This window comes from Ptiloglossa arizonensis, chromosome 4 (genome assembly GCF_051014685.1).
Source record: "Ptiloglossa arizonensis isolate GNS036 chromosome 4, iyPtiAriz1_principal, whole genome shotgun sequence".
In the NCBI taxonomy this organism is placed as follows: Eukaryota; Metazoa; Arthropoda; class Insecta; order Hymenoptera; family Colletidae; genus Ptiloglossa; species Ptiloglossa arizonensis.
The window spans coordinates 12,127,209-12,143,692 of NC_135051.1; the positions used below are offsets into that span (position 1 = coordinate 12,127,209).

At 32.6% G+C, this 16,484-nt stretch overlaps 1 protein-coding gene and 1 long non-coding RNA gene across 3 annotated transcripts in view; one reads left to right on the forward strand and one right to left on the reverse strand.

The window, feature by feature from the left end:
• LOC143145516 (uncharacterized) overlaps positions 1–15,026 on the reverse strand; it is a 32,369-nt gene extending 17,343 nt beyond the window's left edge. The window contains exons 1-2 of one of the 2 annotated variants that reach the window (XR_012991710.1): positions 14,907–15,026; positions 14,633–14,839 (exon numbers count right to left, since the gene is read on the reverse strand). This is a non-coding gene — a long non-coding RNA (uncharacterized LOC143145516). Of the gene's footprint in view, positions 1–14,632; positions 14,850–14,906 lie in introns of both variants that reach the window. The other variant, XR_012991709.1, reaches the window with a different exon arrangement.
• On the forward strand, positions 4,480–7,536 carry LOC143146030 (uncharacterized). Its single transcript, XM_076309985.1, has 4 exons — positions 4,480–4,565; positions 5,768–5,929; positions 6,877–7,038; positions 7,314–7,536. The coding sequence occupies exons 1-4, from the start codon at positions 4,515–4,517 to the stop codon at positions 7,458–7,460; spliced, it is 522 nt and encodes a 173-aa protein (XP_076166100.1). The 5' UTR covers positions 4,480–4,514; the 3' UTR covers positions 7,461–7,536.
• Positions 15,027–16,484: the final 1,458 nt, after the last annotated feature.

Here is a 16,484-nt window from a genome sequence, read left to right on the forward strand (position 1 = left end):
CGGTCTAATATAGCGTAGCGAATGCTCGGGTAGTTTCGTAATCGTGTAAATTATTTCTACCCTAGTAATTTAGCCGCGTGGCACCCGCTACACCCTAATTAACGAAGCGGGAGGGGAAAGAGAAAAATGCGAGCGAACCAATAACAAGCAACGTTCTGGAAAACAGTAACGGCTAATAACGGCCAATAGATTCGGCAAGCGCGTTTGCTCGATTTTGTGCGCGGCAACGCGATTTCCTGTTTCGTTTTGGAGGTCGTGTTGTTCGATCGAGATTAATTCAATTGTACCGTGGACCGCATCCGTTCCCACGACTTTATCAGGATCTATCTATGTACGGGTCGCGTGTGGGCTCCGCGATGGGAAGCACAGGATATTCCCGACAAAGAGTACACATACATGTAATTGAAATGCGCGGCTAGATCAAGTGGTAAATGAATTGACGAAATCCGTTTATCCGTATGTCCATCCGTACGGAATTGGAATAAGCTTATAAAGTGTCGAATGTTCGACGACATGCGCGGTATCATCAAATCGACGTCACGCCAGCGTTTCGAAAGTTCCAGTTTGCGACCATTTTGGTTTGTCGATTTACATTTATATGATCGTTTTATAAACGCGACGAGTTTAGCTCACTTTAATGTCAATGATACGATTCGCCGATTAAAACCTCGCGTACAATCCTGTACATTTTTTGTATATTGCTTCATCTACGATGATTACATTTTTTAGCCACGATATGGTTTTGCTTGAATTACTAAAATCGAATGCAATTTGTATATTGTGTATCGATTATGTTCATGTTGCATATCGATCTATCCATGTAGAAACAAACGAAATTAAGTAGATTAATAAATAGTAAATAACAAACGAAAATAAAAATTTCTATTTCAAACAAAAGTTACATTTTTTATTTTGAAGAAACATTATTTAAATAAGATATAAATAATTTATTTGTTATTTGTGAATAACATGTTATTGCTTTATTTACGCGTAAAAAAAGTGTATACTTACAGTGTATACTTTAAACATAATATTGAAACACTCTAGTTTCACATTTTGGTTAATGATACATGTATGAATATTTATTACTACCTTACGAAGATGCGAGAATATACTAGGTGAATAATTTAAATTAATTCTCTTAAATATCTTGGGAATTATTTATTATATCAAAAAATATTTCAATTGAAAGTTGTACGATTTAAAGGATAAGAATTTGATAAGAATCTTTTTAAAATATAATTATGTGTTTTTCAACAAACAAATCGATTCAGCTCATCAGATCCTATAAAAAAACTATTGAGCCATTTGTGCTGAAAAATCATTCGTAGAAGATACAATTTGAATTTCAATACTGTAAAATGATATTCTATTCCAATACCATTTCTTAAAATTTTTTCTCACGGAGACAAAGTAAACATTGGTAAATACTAGAATGAATATCTCAATAGGTAGAAGGAATTATATTCCACATATTCAATCTAAAAAATCTACGAGAAATCTCTCTACATGGAATCTCTACAGTAGTACCATCGCGAAAATTCTTTGGTTGACACCCTTCTGTTTCTTTACCTTCAATCCGCAACGTGACACAGGTAGAACCCAAAATTTTTAAAAGAAATATGTCGATATCGATAAAAATCATCTTTCTCGTCTGACAGAAGTCAACTTCGTTCGATGTCTTCTCTTCTTTCTGCGTGGCTGTATCAGAAAGAATACCAAATGGAATAGCTTATCGACCGTTAACATTGGCATGCGACCAGTTCATCGACAAAGCGAACATAACGTGACTAGCTTCCTCTATTTTTCGGTTCCTTGTGGCAGCAGAAAAGTTATCGCGGTCTAACGGAATACGTAGCGCGCTAGCCGAAAGATAAATTTACGATATCGCTGAAGCTGTTGCGTTCGTTCTGCGATGGAACTCTCGCGCGAACTACATATGTATGTATGTCTGCAGGATGTTACGTGGGGCCAAATAATTTCCCGAGTAAACTAAAGCCAGGTAGGTGATCGCTTTGCTAAAGTTAACAGGAATTTTTTTTCATTCGTTTAACTCCCTACGTGGAAACCCCTACGTTTAAGAGGTTGTTGTCATAATGTAAATTATCGATTCGCTGCTGTGAATGTTCAGTTACCATCTGCTAGGCGATTGGCTAAATTGGTCGTTCACGTTACGCCATCGGTTAGAATATCGGTAACTTTAATTAGCTGTTCTCAAAGCACCGTTATAAGACAATGCTCCATACAATTTTACATATTGAACACAAACGTAACACACACACATATATGCACAAGACAGCCTAAAAGTCACGCTAAAAATACACTTAATGCATACAGAACACACACGAGATACAGTGGTTAGGCGACAGTACTGTCTTTGCACCCACTGGTAAGAGAATCATCTTGTACAAGTTCGACCACACAACCTTCTAATCGTGTACCTTGAGCTATTTTAATTCTGGCAGCATATTTTTCATTCGTGGTACGATAAATCGATAGCAAAAATTGTACAATTTTCCTCTCCTTTTAATAGCTTGCTGCAAAGGGAAGGCTTCCGCTTTCTTATTCATTGTAAAAGAAATTGCGAAAAAAATTGATTAAACTTTGTGGAATTGTTTAAATTTGAACAATTTTCGAAGAAAAGGACTAGTACAAAAAGCATTTTCGAGAAAATTCAATCCATGGTTGAGAAAGTAGTAAGTCTTTAAAACGAGCCTAGATGCTGCTGTATGATTTTTTTCCATAAAGTTACAGAGTACAAATATCGACAATTTTCGGCTTAAAATTAGAGATCCTTTAATTTTACTGCGAATTGTATATATTAAGTTGTTCCAAAAGTTTCTTTCGTTTTATCAGTGATTAATACATACACGGTAATTTATATTCTATATTATATTACTGAGTTATATACAATCTATTTAACTCTGTTAACTTTCTCCACTTCTCCGGAAGTCAGATAACGTCATCTTACCAAAACTTCTTTGGTTTGCTTGCAAAATATTGTTTCAAGTGCATTTTTATACAATTTATTGAATTAAACTGTTCATTGCGATGAAAATTTTTCAACGACAGAGATAGATACTAATCAAATAGGACAATGTCCGGAGAGTAGAGAGGATGAGGTAGAACATCCTAATAAAATGTTAACAATTTATTTCTGATTAAGATTGAAACGGTTCTAAAAATGACTCTTTCAAACTGTTATATTTCGGTTCTGATCGAAACAGTTACGAAGAACCGAAATAATTTTATAACATTTACGAGATACGAAGATTCTGAATTATATTGGTTTCGGTTCCGGTTCTATAACAGTTAAATTTCAGTTCTATAACAGATATATAGATATTGATCCTGTGTCCTATCATCTTTTCTTCTTTCAATTTAGTTCTTTCTGTGTCAATCGAAGTATCCATATAAGTATATTAATAATTAAGTGTTAGTCACTAGTTATTTAATTAGTCTTAATTAATAGTTATTAACGATAACTCTTTAAAGCTATTAATATAATAAGCCGCAAAAAGTGCAACATTCGTAAATATTTTGAAGTGTGCAACGACAGTATAAAAATGCGTTGTTCAGATGAAAGCTATTCTGCAACAATATTGTTTCTATTTTTTATTCGATTATAGATTCATTATTTAAGATTCGTGCTACTAATTTGCAAAAGCATTGAAAAATTAATTGTCCAAACGAATTCTGGTTGGTAAAATAGTAGAAAAAATTGAAAAATAGAATTACTCGAGTGAACAATTCAATGCGAATTCTAAAGTGACAGAAGTTGATTCGATTGACTTGTACATACGACTAATCACTATGTGCGGACGATCATATTCGTTTTAGACAATAAAGTATTTTGCAATATCATTAGTATAGCATTGTCTGAGGATAAATCAAAAACATTAATGTAAAACAAATATTTTTTCCCGTAGATTATATAAAATTTAATTTTCCAATTTGTTTGTGTTTGAACATATGTAGCCAAGACGTTAATTTGTCTTTTTTTAATTGGATCAATTATTAATTTAATGCAATTTTATTTTCTTACTTCTAAGATTGGTCTAACAGGCGAAATAACCAGGGACGTTATTTAAAATTTGATAAGCGTAAATGTCATTCTATTGTAACAAATAATTGTCAGCAGTTAAACTGACGATAACTTTTAGCTGACGATAATTAGCTGTTAAGCTAATTATAGGGTAAAATATACTAATATATAAATAACAACAATATTAAATAACTATTGATTATTACATTAGTAATACTGAATAGTCGAATTGAGTCGTACTCGTGATTTCTATAACTACAATTTTTGTGTTAAGTTTTTTAAATAGGAATTTATTATTGCAATTCCGCAGCTATAGATGACAATGAATTTCTGATAAAATCACAGATTTCGCGGGATTTGCGTTACGAGGTGGAAGTTCCCCGTGGGATAATATAGCGAATTTTAGAAACAATGTTCAGTATTACTCGAGAGTATGTCGCAAGGAAATACTCGGTGTCACGATCAGAAAATGTTTTTCTTATTGTTTATATTTTGCATGTTACGATGGTGCGCGGTACAGGTGAGGATAAAACAATTAAAGAATTTTGTTTTTGTCGGTGGTTTTCGTGGAGAAGCCAAATTATGAGTTATAATTTTGTGCAAAATCAGAAATTTGCGGTTAAAGAAGTGATATAGAATTGGACACGAAGAAAAGTTTAAAATAATATTACTGAAATTTTGTTCAGATTTTATCGTAGTTTGGGATTATTGCAAAATCCAATAAATATTCTAACGTAATAGTGCCCTTTCTTATTACTGTTCATAAGTATACAAATCTAAAGATTTATTATTAATTGTGGATATCGAATTTTTTGTTAAAAGATTACGTTGTGTTAAAATGAATGTTTCTTATGTAATTTCTAGTACTATTTAAGCAGTCTTTTGCTATACAGTGAATCAGGTTTGAATATATATTTTCGCATTTTTGTTTCTTCCTTTAGATTTTGTTTTATCGTTAATTGTACGTAATACAGTTTTCTTTTTAGTCGATTGTGCTACAAGCAAACATATGTTTTGTTATGAAGCAATTGTTTTGTAACAAATCCAAATACAGTACGAATGTTATATTTTCCATGAAAAAATGAGGATCAATGTTTCAACATCTGATAATATCAGCCTAAACATTCATACTGTATGTTATTTAAAAATGCATTTACAAAATAGAATAAGGGTTCACAGATTGCTAGCTATGCATATTACGAACATTGAACGTGCTGTCCCTTGTAAATTTTTTTCCATTAAACCGTATAATTTTTAATAAAAATTCTACACGGTTGACATATTGAAGCAACTAACAACAAATATCTTTCGTGAAATGTAATCAAGAGTTAAGTGTCTTTGTATTCTAGTGACGTAGTAACGATACAACTTGTTCTTTTCTAGTATCGCAAAACTTTTCAATTCGAAAAGGTTTCTTATACTTCTTCTGGAATCTTCCAGTTCGTCGAGTATGACTAGTTCGAGAACTAATTACATTACCAGACACTATTCTAATTAACTGTATATATTGAAATTGGATATACTGTGTATAGTATTCATGGTGATTTCCACTTTGAAGAATAAATAAAAGAAAGTAGCCTCTTGGCATTATTTTACGCTGTATACATTTATGATTGTGTATAAACTACACGTTCCATGAAGTTTATATACTTTCCACATTGATTTCTAATATTCGTCGATAAAGACTTTTTCTATATTTTAACTGTTTATTGTTCATACAAGGCTGAACTTGACTTGATTATTGACGACGCTTCGTGTGTATATGCCAATGAGGAGTATGTCAAACCAGGTTCATGCTCGATAGAGGTGAATGATGACAGCGAATACGAGACAAGCTTGACTACACACGTGGAGATTATAAAACAGTTCCCTGAGGGTCTTAAGGTACGTACTCACAACACTTTTTGTAATGAGTAAGTTATGTAATTAATTAAAACGAGTAAGACGTTTAAACGTGCGACATATTTGAAACATTTCCAGCGCGGTACAAAATAATAATACCCTTAAAATAATAATTTATTTAAACGAAACTAACAATAGCTCAGTTCAGATTATAATATATAGTTTATTATAATATACAGAAATCTCACGTATACAATAGTGATTGTACATACAAGAATATAAAGTCGAAATAAAGAAATATATGTTACAATATAACTTGGTGTGAACGACGACAGTGTGACGGGACTTTTACGTGTCACTTGGTAAAATAGATATTTGAAACAAAAATAATTCCACTAAGGATTATTAAACAGATGAATCATTTCAATTAAAAAACGATTTTATTGTCACGTGAATCTACTTGACTTTAACTTGAGTCAACATCCTGTCGCCAGATCGTCTTACAAAGTAAGCAACCGCAACAAAAAACGAGTTCTTGTGATTTGTGAAAGTTTACATGTAATGTAAGTCAAATAAGTGAACAATTTTTATTATTCACGAGTCACGAAAGTTTTTGTACATGCCCTAAAATGGTAATTTTATAAAAAGTAAACAATAATTTTGTATAATATTATGTTTATTTATTAATATGTACGATATTATTAATTAATCTATATAAAAATGTATTGTTTTTTTTTTTAAGAATATTTTATACAGTTAGGAAAAAACGAAATATGTATTCCACAAGTGTTCGTACACTAATATGAAATTAATACACCTAGTACATTTAGTAAAACACATGTCCCTGTTATCCAATCGAGCTCATATTTTACAGGAATTATTTTTATATACATACATACATACATTGTAACCATTTTAGAAGGATGAGACTAAGCATTTTCGCAAAATATGTCGACATGTCGAATTTTTCATTGCTACATTTTTCACAGGCACGAGGTAATGTAAACGGAATTCAGATGGGCGAATATACGAATGACATTGGACTTCATGTACAAATGGACCTTTGTGACGAAGCATTCAGTGGTCATAACATAGCACGTGTCATAGTAGAAGGAATCAACATAAATCCTAAAAATTGCCCCCCAGAACCGGTATGTAAACAATTAAGTGTAACAAGACCCCAAAAATTGTAAATAGAAAAATTAATTGCTAAAGCGTGAATTATATGTTAGACTTTAGCAGCATGCTCGTATCGGTTATTACGTTTCGACATTGCGTTAGTTTCTGGAGTAGATTTATTTCTTTCCAAAAACTTAAAATGTTGAAAATCCTTTCGATTTTATAGAAATTGTCGATCAAATTATTCCTCAACTAATCATTTTCGCATGTTCAAGACTCGTGGATTTTTGGATTGTTTATGTTTCAGGGAATTTACGGAAAGGCGGATTACGTTATCGATAATTTTGAAGGTTTGCCAGATTCATTTCTCACTGGCAAGTATTTACTGAATGTTACAATATTGAACGAAGATACCCTATTCCTAAACTATTTTATTTATGTATCAGTTCTATAATTTATGGTATAATGTATTATTGTATTAACTATCACACAATGTATTTATACAAAAATACTAAAGAATAGATATTAATTTGCAAATATAAAGTACAATTTATTTTATTGTATCCAATTTCCAGAGTATTTCACTATTGTGTAATTTACGAAATAATTCTTCAATTTAATAAATATATAGGTTCCAGGTTTTTTCAGTCAAACGGTATCAGCATACTTTACGAGAAAAAAATAAAAGAAGAAAGTTATATAAACATAGACTCAAAAATGCTTTGTTAAAATATTATAAGAAAAATACAAAATAACTTCGAACTGATTTTCATTCGATGTAGAAATACGTTAGTGGTATTTCCCTTATGTGTATATATTGTTATATAATTATTTATATATTATATAAATAATTTATATATTATATTTATTTATTGAGTTGTTCGGAAAGTCATTTCGTTTTCCAAAATAGAGAATATATAATTTAATCAAATGTTTACACATTCTAAAAAAATCGTGTTTCATTTTCACCAAAAAAAATTTTCACCAAGACCAACCAAACGCTTGTTGATTACTCGAGTCGTTATATTTTTTGTGCAGAAGAAAATTAAATAATGGTGGGAATGATTCAACACCTTGAATCGGAGGACAAAATTCCACCTTGAGTCCAAGGAGTACTATCTTGCTTCGTCTTTCAGACGTTTGATACTGCGTTCTTTTGTATGCAATGTTCATCTGTTTCGTATCGTTTCTCGCTCGCTTTCAGTCTTGCTGATAATGAGTCACATTCATTCCATTTCGGTTTCGCCTTGTACAATAAAGAAGCGAGAAAACTTCCATATTTGAAACAAATGTTTTTCCTATAAAGCGACAATCCCTTAAAATCTCTAATAAAATATTAGTCCTTTCAAATAACTCTATGGAGTGAAAACAAAATTATGAAATTAAAACTATAATTGTTTTAATTACATATTTGTTACAGAACATCAAAATGCAAATTTGTACTACATTCTCACGCATATGGGGATCTATGTAGTACACACAGTCGCAAGCGAAAGTATTTGTAACTTTTAATTATATATTTGCATTTTAATTAATTACATAACAAATAAAAACAAGAAAGTGTACATCAACAACTATTTTCACTAAAATAAAAGTATTGACATACTTGAAAAAAACTAGCTTTTCCCTATAACTAAAATAAAATTTTTATAATGTTGGTATGTTGTTTGTATACGGGGAACTCCTTTGGTTTAATAACATTCATATGTTAATTTAAATAAAAATTAACATCACAGGGTTATTATGTTTTCTTATTTGTACGTTAACATTTAGTTGTTGTCTATATACACAAGAGATTTTCATAATGGGTAATTTTTATTAAATGAATGAATGAATTAGCTGTAGTTAGAAACATTTGTTCTTAAACTTTAAAAAATGATAGAACTAATGAAAATTCAGAGTTAAAATTGGCTGCACTAAATAGTTCGGACAATTGTTATTTACTTTACATTATTTGAAACGGTTGATTTTGAAGTTTTTAAAATGGTATTTTAGTCATTTTTGGGGGATTTTCAACAACTGCGCGTCGATCAGGGTTATGAGCTTTCTAGTAAAAGGGGTAATTTCCCTTTTTATAAACATCAGCAGAAAAGTAATTCTCTTAGTTTCTTTTTGTCAATTTCCAGCTCCATCGCAAATTTCTTCTCATTTTGAATTGACTTCACATTCTTTTAGTTTAAAATTGTCCTTATTCTGTTATTCTCGAGAAAGTATTGCTAATGATAAATATTTCGTAATATTGTATACTACGTTATAAATTCTTATCTCAGGAAATGATGTTAAACGAAGAACGAAACGTAATCACGATATTAATTCTTCCGTTGTTGCTGCATCCTTCACCGTCGCTGTTAGACAAATTACAGTATATCAATTAGTTGAGCTGAACAGAAATACTTATTTGCGATGACTTTTATTTCTTTATCGCAGATGATGCATCTTGAAGAATACGAAGGGATCCTTTTTCAAAATGTTTTATTGAAAGACAAATCATTATAAAAATATATTTATGCTTTTATTATTCTCTTTCTATTAGTTCTTTTATCAATGTGTTGTCGAGGTATAAAAATACTACTAGACAAAGAAAAATTTCAAGAGACAAGTTTGTGAGAGAATCAAAATATTTGGTCAAAACTTCCATTTTTTTAAATAATATGATAAATATATGTATACTATTAACAGTAAAGAGTTTTTAGGAGCTTGTTTGCATAGAATCCCGAAGGTGAAGCTTCATTATTCGGATTAATTTCAATTTTGCATAAAACGAATCATTTCTGAATTCCGCAGGTACGTTCGTTTTTTAATAAATTTGTGTTTGGATTCGCTTTCATTAGGAAAGCGATAAAATAATCGAAAGCGCAAGCTAAATAAAATAAAAAACAAAGTTTTTAAAACTTCCTTATATAGAAATTGATTCTCTTTAAGAATTATTTAAAATATTTTTAAATATTTTTATAAATAATATGTATAATGTGTACGACGAAAATCAGAAAACTATAAAAGGCAACTACCATTATTCGTGAACCGATTTTACTTAAAATTGAAACAAGTCTTGAGATGAAACTGTAAAACTAAAATATAAAGTTTTACTAAAATACGTTGAGTTGTTTAAACGTAATCGTGTCAAAAGACATGTACACGTACATATGCATATTCAAAAAAAATTCTTTTTTAATAGTCTAAATGTGATTTTAAGAGGTATATTTTCGTGTATCAAATTTTTTTAGAATTTTTCAAATACAATATTTTGTTCTTTATAGGCTGGAAAATAAAAATGTATAAACTTTTTTTCACATTAATGGATGATTATACTATTCTACTCTCCCTCTCTCGCTTATTATCGATGTATTCTACTCAATTTCCTTATCGGATGGTGTACACAAAAATTCGTCCAGTTTGAAATTAAAATTGTTATTTATCTTGTTGTCAAGAGCATTGTCATATGATTAGTTGTGTAACGTGTGAAGTTATTCCTTTTCCTCACTTTTAGTTCTTCTTGGAAATGTCATAATTAGTACACAATCGAGTCAGTACACTTACTCATACGTACCTACACATGCACGTAGTCAGATTCTGTTTTAAAAACAGAGACACATTGCAACAGTTTTAATTCCGATCAAACCTAGTACGAACAAATACAAAGCAGTTGAGTAATACACAGTATTTATCAAAGGTACACATCTTTCTTATTAAAAAACCGAATAGTCATCATTGACAAACAAACGAGAATAAATTGACTCATAATCAATGAATCGAACGCTTCGTGAATGTTTCTTGTTAGCATTATTCTACTCTTCTCTCTTCCGGAGAGACCATATGTGATTTTCCTTTCCTTTTCGTTACGTGCTCGACCGTCAGCGAGAACGAATTAAATGACAATGCATATTAACTAACTCCCTCAAATGGAGGAGGACAATCTACGGTAATGATTTGGTGGGAAGTCAGCTATAACGGCCCACGAACAAGGGGCAATTAGAGAAAATCAATGTTGCACAACGCGTTTGCATGTTGCATTTAATAATGGTGCTTGAGTGGAACTCGATTCGCCCTTTGACGGTATAACGAACCGGCGCGGCGGCACGCGCGTGTGTGTCCGTCCACGATGCTTTTCCCTCTGGAAATAATTTTGTTTAAGCGAAAATAACGTGTAAAAATGCGAGGTCACGTTACCAGCAACCGGACTATTTTCATTCCTTTTTTCTCTCCTGCTCCTTCTTTTTAGTAAAAGAGGACACAAGACACGAGCATTTTCTCGTTTTACAGAGATCCGACTTCAATCTCGGATCACCGATACTTTTTTCTCATTAATTAGCTGTTGTATCATTGTTATCAATTGTACCTTTATAACGTATTGTATTTCCTGTTCGCGTACATGTAATTATTTTCGCGCGCTATTGAAAGCATGAGAACCTTTTTTTTGTCAAAGTTATTTAGGGGAGGGTAACTTTTACATTTTTAATCCTACATAACGTAGGATTTGATTTGTTAGGGGGATCAGTACTTCTTAAAATTTCATTGTTGCAGTTACATTTTTTAAACAGAATCAAATACTAGATGAGGAATTCTGTCTCTCTTTCATTCACTCTCAATGGCGTTGGAATTTAAAGAGATAATGGGATCACTTTCTGACAAAATGCCTACCGATAGAATAATATTATTAGTTGGCAAGTGTATTTATTTTATTGGTATAAAAATTTGTAATTTTTAATTGAAAATATTTTAAGTCTTCATTTGTAACTTCTTCATCATATTTGAGATTCTACTTCTATCCAGTATGTTATGTATGAGGTCGCAGCACTGTTATACTGCGTCGGAAGACGAATAGGTTATTCTCTCACACGGAGGCTCCGTACAGGGTCATTGAGTGGACCATTCGTCCATTCGGACCCCGCAGGTTAGAGAGGAGTCGACTAAAGTCGACTATTTTTTCTAATCAGCGAGCCAAGCAGCCGAAATGCCCCTCAAAGCGTCAATAGCTGTTGAGGATCAGTCTCAGATATTTCATGTCGAACTTCACCTCGATATTGGTGTCACCCACCGGGATCAAAGGGGACAACAACGCCTGCCAAAATACGTGGAATCCCAGCACCTCAGTCTTATGAACTGCCACCTTCAGGCCAATCCTGATCCGTTCAACGATGTATCGGTCACCCTCCTTGGTTTGTTGGATGGCCCTTCGCTAGTGGCCCCCGACAGGGAGGCTCTCGTTACGAAGGATAGTGTCACATATGAAGTCCCATAGCAAGGAACCTAACCCAGACCCCTGTGGGACTCTGCAGAACACCACTCAGCATTCGCTCCCATACCGGCTGGGGTATTTCATTCACTTGTCGCGGAGATAGTCCTCAACCACATCCTGTATATAGGCGGAGACTCGATTTTCTTCGAAGCCCAGTTTAATTGCTTCTCAGGATAGAATGAAGTAAACATTGACGTTATCCAATGATACCTCTAGTTTCATTCCGCCTCGGGAGACAACCGAGCCCGTGATGGATTGGTCGTGTCGAGTTACGTCAATCGTCGACTGTCCTTCCCAGAACTCGAATTAACAATTATGCAGATCAGAGCCACTACGCGTTAGGTGTTTGTTGGGCAGCCAATACTCTTTCGAATATCTTATCCACATCGTCGAGGAGATATATAGGCCAGTATTTGAAGGGAGAGTTCGTTGAAAATAAAAATCATTTGATTTCTTACTCGTCAACATGTCCATCTCTGTTGAAGGAAATATTTGTATGTAGGTACTGGTGAATCGTGTAACTTTAGTTTTCATAAAGATTGGTGTGTAAGAACTATGTATTCCCCTGGAGTGATTTACATCCTGACGTTTAGTCATCGTGCTAGCACCGCATTCATAACTGAATGTTCCAAACCATTTTCAAATTGTAACATATCATACGAATACTGTTGCTTGTTTGAGTAATTTTTACAGTTTTCATTAAATGACACCGTATCCGTTCTTTGGTTATAACACTACTTAACTCATTCTTTGAAATATAAATATTTTATGAATATCTCGGTAACTTTGCACTAGATTTCATATACTATTACGCCCTTTTACTCGTCAATGTTTTGTAGCATTTTAAATTCTAAAGTAAAGTATTCAATAACAAAGTAAGGTTATATAAACTGGATACTTTTACGACCGAGTATTGCGGAATGACGAATGATTGTAGTTATTTTGATATATGTTGTATACTGCTGGAAGTTAAATATATGTATTTCGATGAATACATATTTTATTAATACCTTCTCAACATTATAAACATTAGAACAATTATAAACACTTAATTCGTTAATGGTATATCTACTTATTAAATAAATATTATATAATCTTGCAACGAGACGCATTTTCATCTCGGTAGCTACGCGAATAAATAAAGTTGTCGCATATGGGATTTGGAAAATGCACCACAGGTGGAACAATTGCGAATGCACTCAAAGCGAGTCATTGTTTAGAGCGGTTTTTGGTCAAAAGGTGTGATTGGACCATTTTTCTTCGAAAATGATGTTGGCGAAGTGGTGACTGTGAATGGAAAACGATATTGCGACATATTGACTGCTATTTCTGGCATCATTTGGAAGGTGTTGACTTGGATGATATTTGGTTTCAGCAAGATGGTGAAACAATGATACTTTTGCAAACAGAATTTCCGCAACGCGTTATTTCTCGAGGAAGTGGTGTCAATTGGTCACCAAGGTCATGCGATTTGACACCTTTGAACTGTTTTCTTTAGGATCACATCAAAGTTTTATGACGACAATTGAAAAACAATTCCAGAGGTGAAAGATATCATCGAACGTGTCATTGGTGAAATTGATCCAAATATGTGCGAAATGTTATGAAAAAATTTGGGAAAGTATTGATCTGTAAAAAAGTCAAGGTGACCATTTGGAAGATACCTTATTCGATTATTAACTCCCAAGTTTGTACTTTTAAGTAAAACACAAAATATCAAGATTACTTAAATCGTTTGAGTTTTATTTGCAATGACCTGGATGTTGATGCAACTAAATTATTGTTCCATTTTTATCAATTTTTGTCCATGTCTCTTAAAAACACATTTTTTATCTCGTTTTTCTTTGAAATTGTATTTTTTCGAACACGAAACTGTTCTTTCCATATGTGTTCTATAACATTAATATCTGGAGACTGCGAAGGTATTTCAAAGATATATGGTGTATCGTACAACAACCTATATTTAACTGTACGAGACTTGTGTTTCCTAATTCTTCTGCACTTTGTTTCAGGTTTAATTTCAAAATATTCAGGTATTCATATCTATCCATTATTCCTTCAATAAAATGCAAATTGCCCAAACCACACGCGGCCATGCACCCCCCTACTATGGTGCTCCCGGTACCGTGCTTTATTGTAGCCCTTATATTTTTGTTTGGATTTAAATCTTTTCCTTTTTCCCACCACACTAAACGTTTTTTATCCGATCCAAAAATATTGAACTTACTCTCATCGGAATAAATAACAGTATTCTAAAACTCTAACAGTTTATTTATCTACCCTTTTGCAAATTCAGGCTTTTTTTGCCTATTTATTTTATTAATATATGGTTTCTGTTAAGTCGTAAAATGGATTACGGATAACGGTAACTTGTGAAAGTGATTTATTACCGGTGCAGCCATAAAGAAGCGACGCTGGCTGGCACGTTGCTTGCACCCGGGGAAATTTCCACGTCGCCATTGGGCCTTATCTGGGCATTCGGGTGCAATGCACGTAGACAGGAATCTTCCCTTTCTCCGTCCAAGGTCAAGCAACTGCGCACACTCCATAACCGCCAATTCCGTGCTATTTCTTCCTTTTCACCACCATCCACATCACTAGTCAAGACTATGTAAAAGTCGACGAGCTAAACGATTAAAAGAAAACCAGGAATATCTAACGTACCTTCAAACAGCACATATCTGTTAAATTAGTCGAGTCTTTTTTTGCAAATACAAGTATTCTTTATCGCTAAGAGTACATTTATCCTCGCGCACACATTCAATTTTAGTTCACTATTCGTCGCGGCAGTTACAGATTGACTAACGAAGAAGGGAACGAGATAGAGAGAGATAATAAGAAATATGCAGCAGGCAAAACCTCATTGGCGTAGATGCAACACATTACTATTATACAATAATTATATCTAATATAGGGCAACGATTTTTGATAGTTTTATAGAATATGCTAGGAAAGCATTGGTTATATAATTACTAGTAGAAGTAAGGAAAATTCTTTCCAGGGACAAAAATAATTTAATAAAAATTTAATTTAGAAATAAATAAAAATAAATTCTCATTCATTTGAAAAGAATGATGAAAAAATGTTTCAGACAAAAGTTAATCAGCTTCTTGTCAGTAAGAAATTTAGATATAAACAAATTTTTCTTGGTACATATCATAATAGCTTTCATAAGTTACTTTCTTAAAAAGATGTATACTTTTCTTTAAAAAACAAAATTAATTTTCTGATTTTTATTATTCTCTTTGCCCTGTATTTTTTATATGCGGTAATCGCAATGTTAAATTTTAATACCTTAGAAACATTGTTCTCTTGGGAAACATGATTTAATACTTTTTCGTGGAAAATAACTAAAGTTAAGTCGGATTGTGCCATACAAAGTATTTGATTCCATTAAGGAAAATTAATTATATTTCAAAATCATTTTTATTGCTCTATCTGTAGAAAAATTCTTAATATTATGTATATAATAGTATTATGCATTAAATATAAACATAAACGAAACCTCAGTATTCTCTAAGCTTTATATTTATATACATATTGAGATAGGGACACAATTGAAATCTATTCCTACTACTATGGCAGAGTGCGTGGATAAGATTTAGAATGTACAGGTGGCTCAGGTGGGGATGGGTGGTCCGAACCCTCTTTGCCTCTGTGTCATTTCACGAGACTTCAAGTCAGCGGAGGGCAATACATTACACACCGGTCCAACTTAATAATTTCGCTCACACAAATTTAATTAAGCGTGTGATGATATGCAGAACTACGATACCATTTCAAAGATTGCGTGTCGCAGCAGTTTCTTCCGAGCAATACGTAAAAAGTACCCAACTTTTTTAAGTCTACTAGATATCATTTTGGAACAAACTCTTTTCCTGTAACTGCTTCGAATTCCGTTACAATTTTTAGAGCATTTATGAATGGATATTCTTTGATTTTCTTAACAACAAATTTTTCGTCTTATATTTATTTATAATGTATTGAATGGTCACATGTCATTTTCCCACCAGTTCACCAATTTTTCTAAGATCCATTTGATAACCTATTATAATGGGAGTTACAAAAATTGGCAAAACAGAAAGATGATTTGACACGTTTCTCAACAAAATTATATCGTTCGAATAATTGTACTCTGACAGTTTATAAAGCTAAACAAAATAAAAAAGTACTGATTCTTAGTTCCATGCATAACTCCGTAGAATTTGAAGAAAATGATACCCGTATACCAAGGACAATTAG

Coding starts and splice junctions, on each gene's coding strand:
- LOC143146030 (XM_076309985.1), top strand. CDS start 4,515: ATGTTTTTCTTATTGTTTATATTTTGCATGTTACGATGGTGCGCGGTA. Junction 4,566..5,767: donor TACGATGGTGCGCGGTACAG/GTGAGGATAAAA, acceptor TGTTCATACAAG/GCTGAACTTGACTTGATTAT. Junction 5,930..6,876: donor AGTTCCCTGAGGGTCTTAAG/GTACGTACTCAC, acceptor CATTTTTCACAG/GCACGAGGTAATGTAAACGG.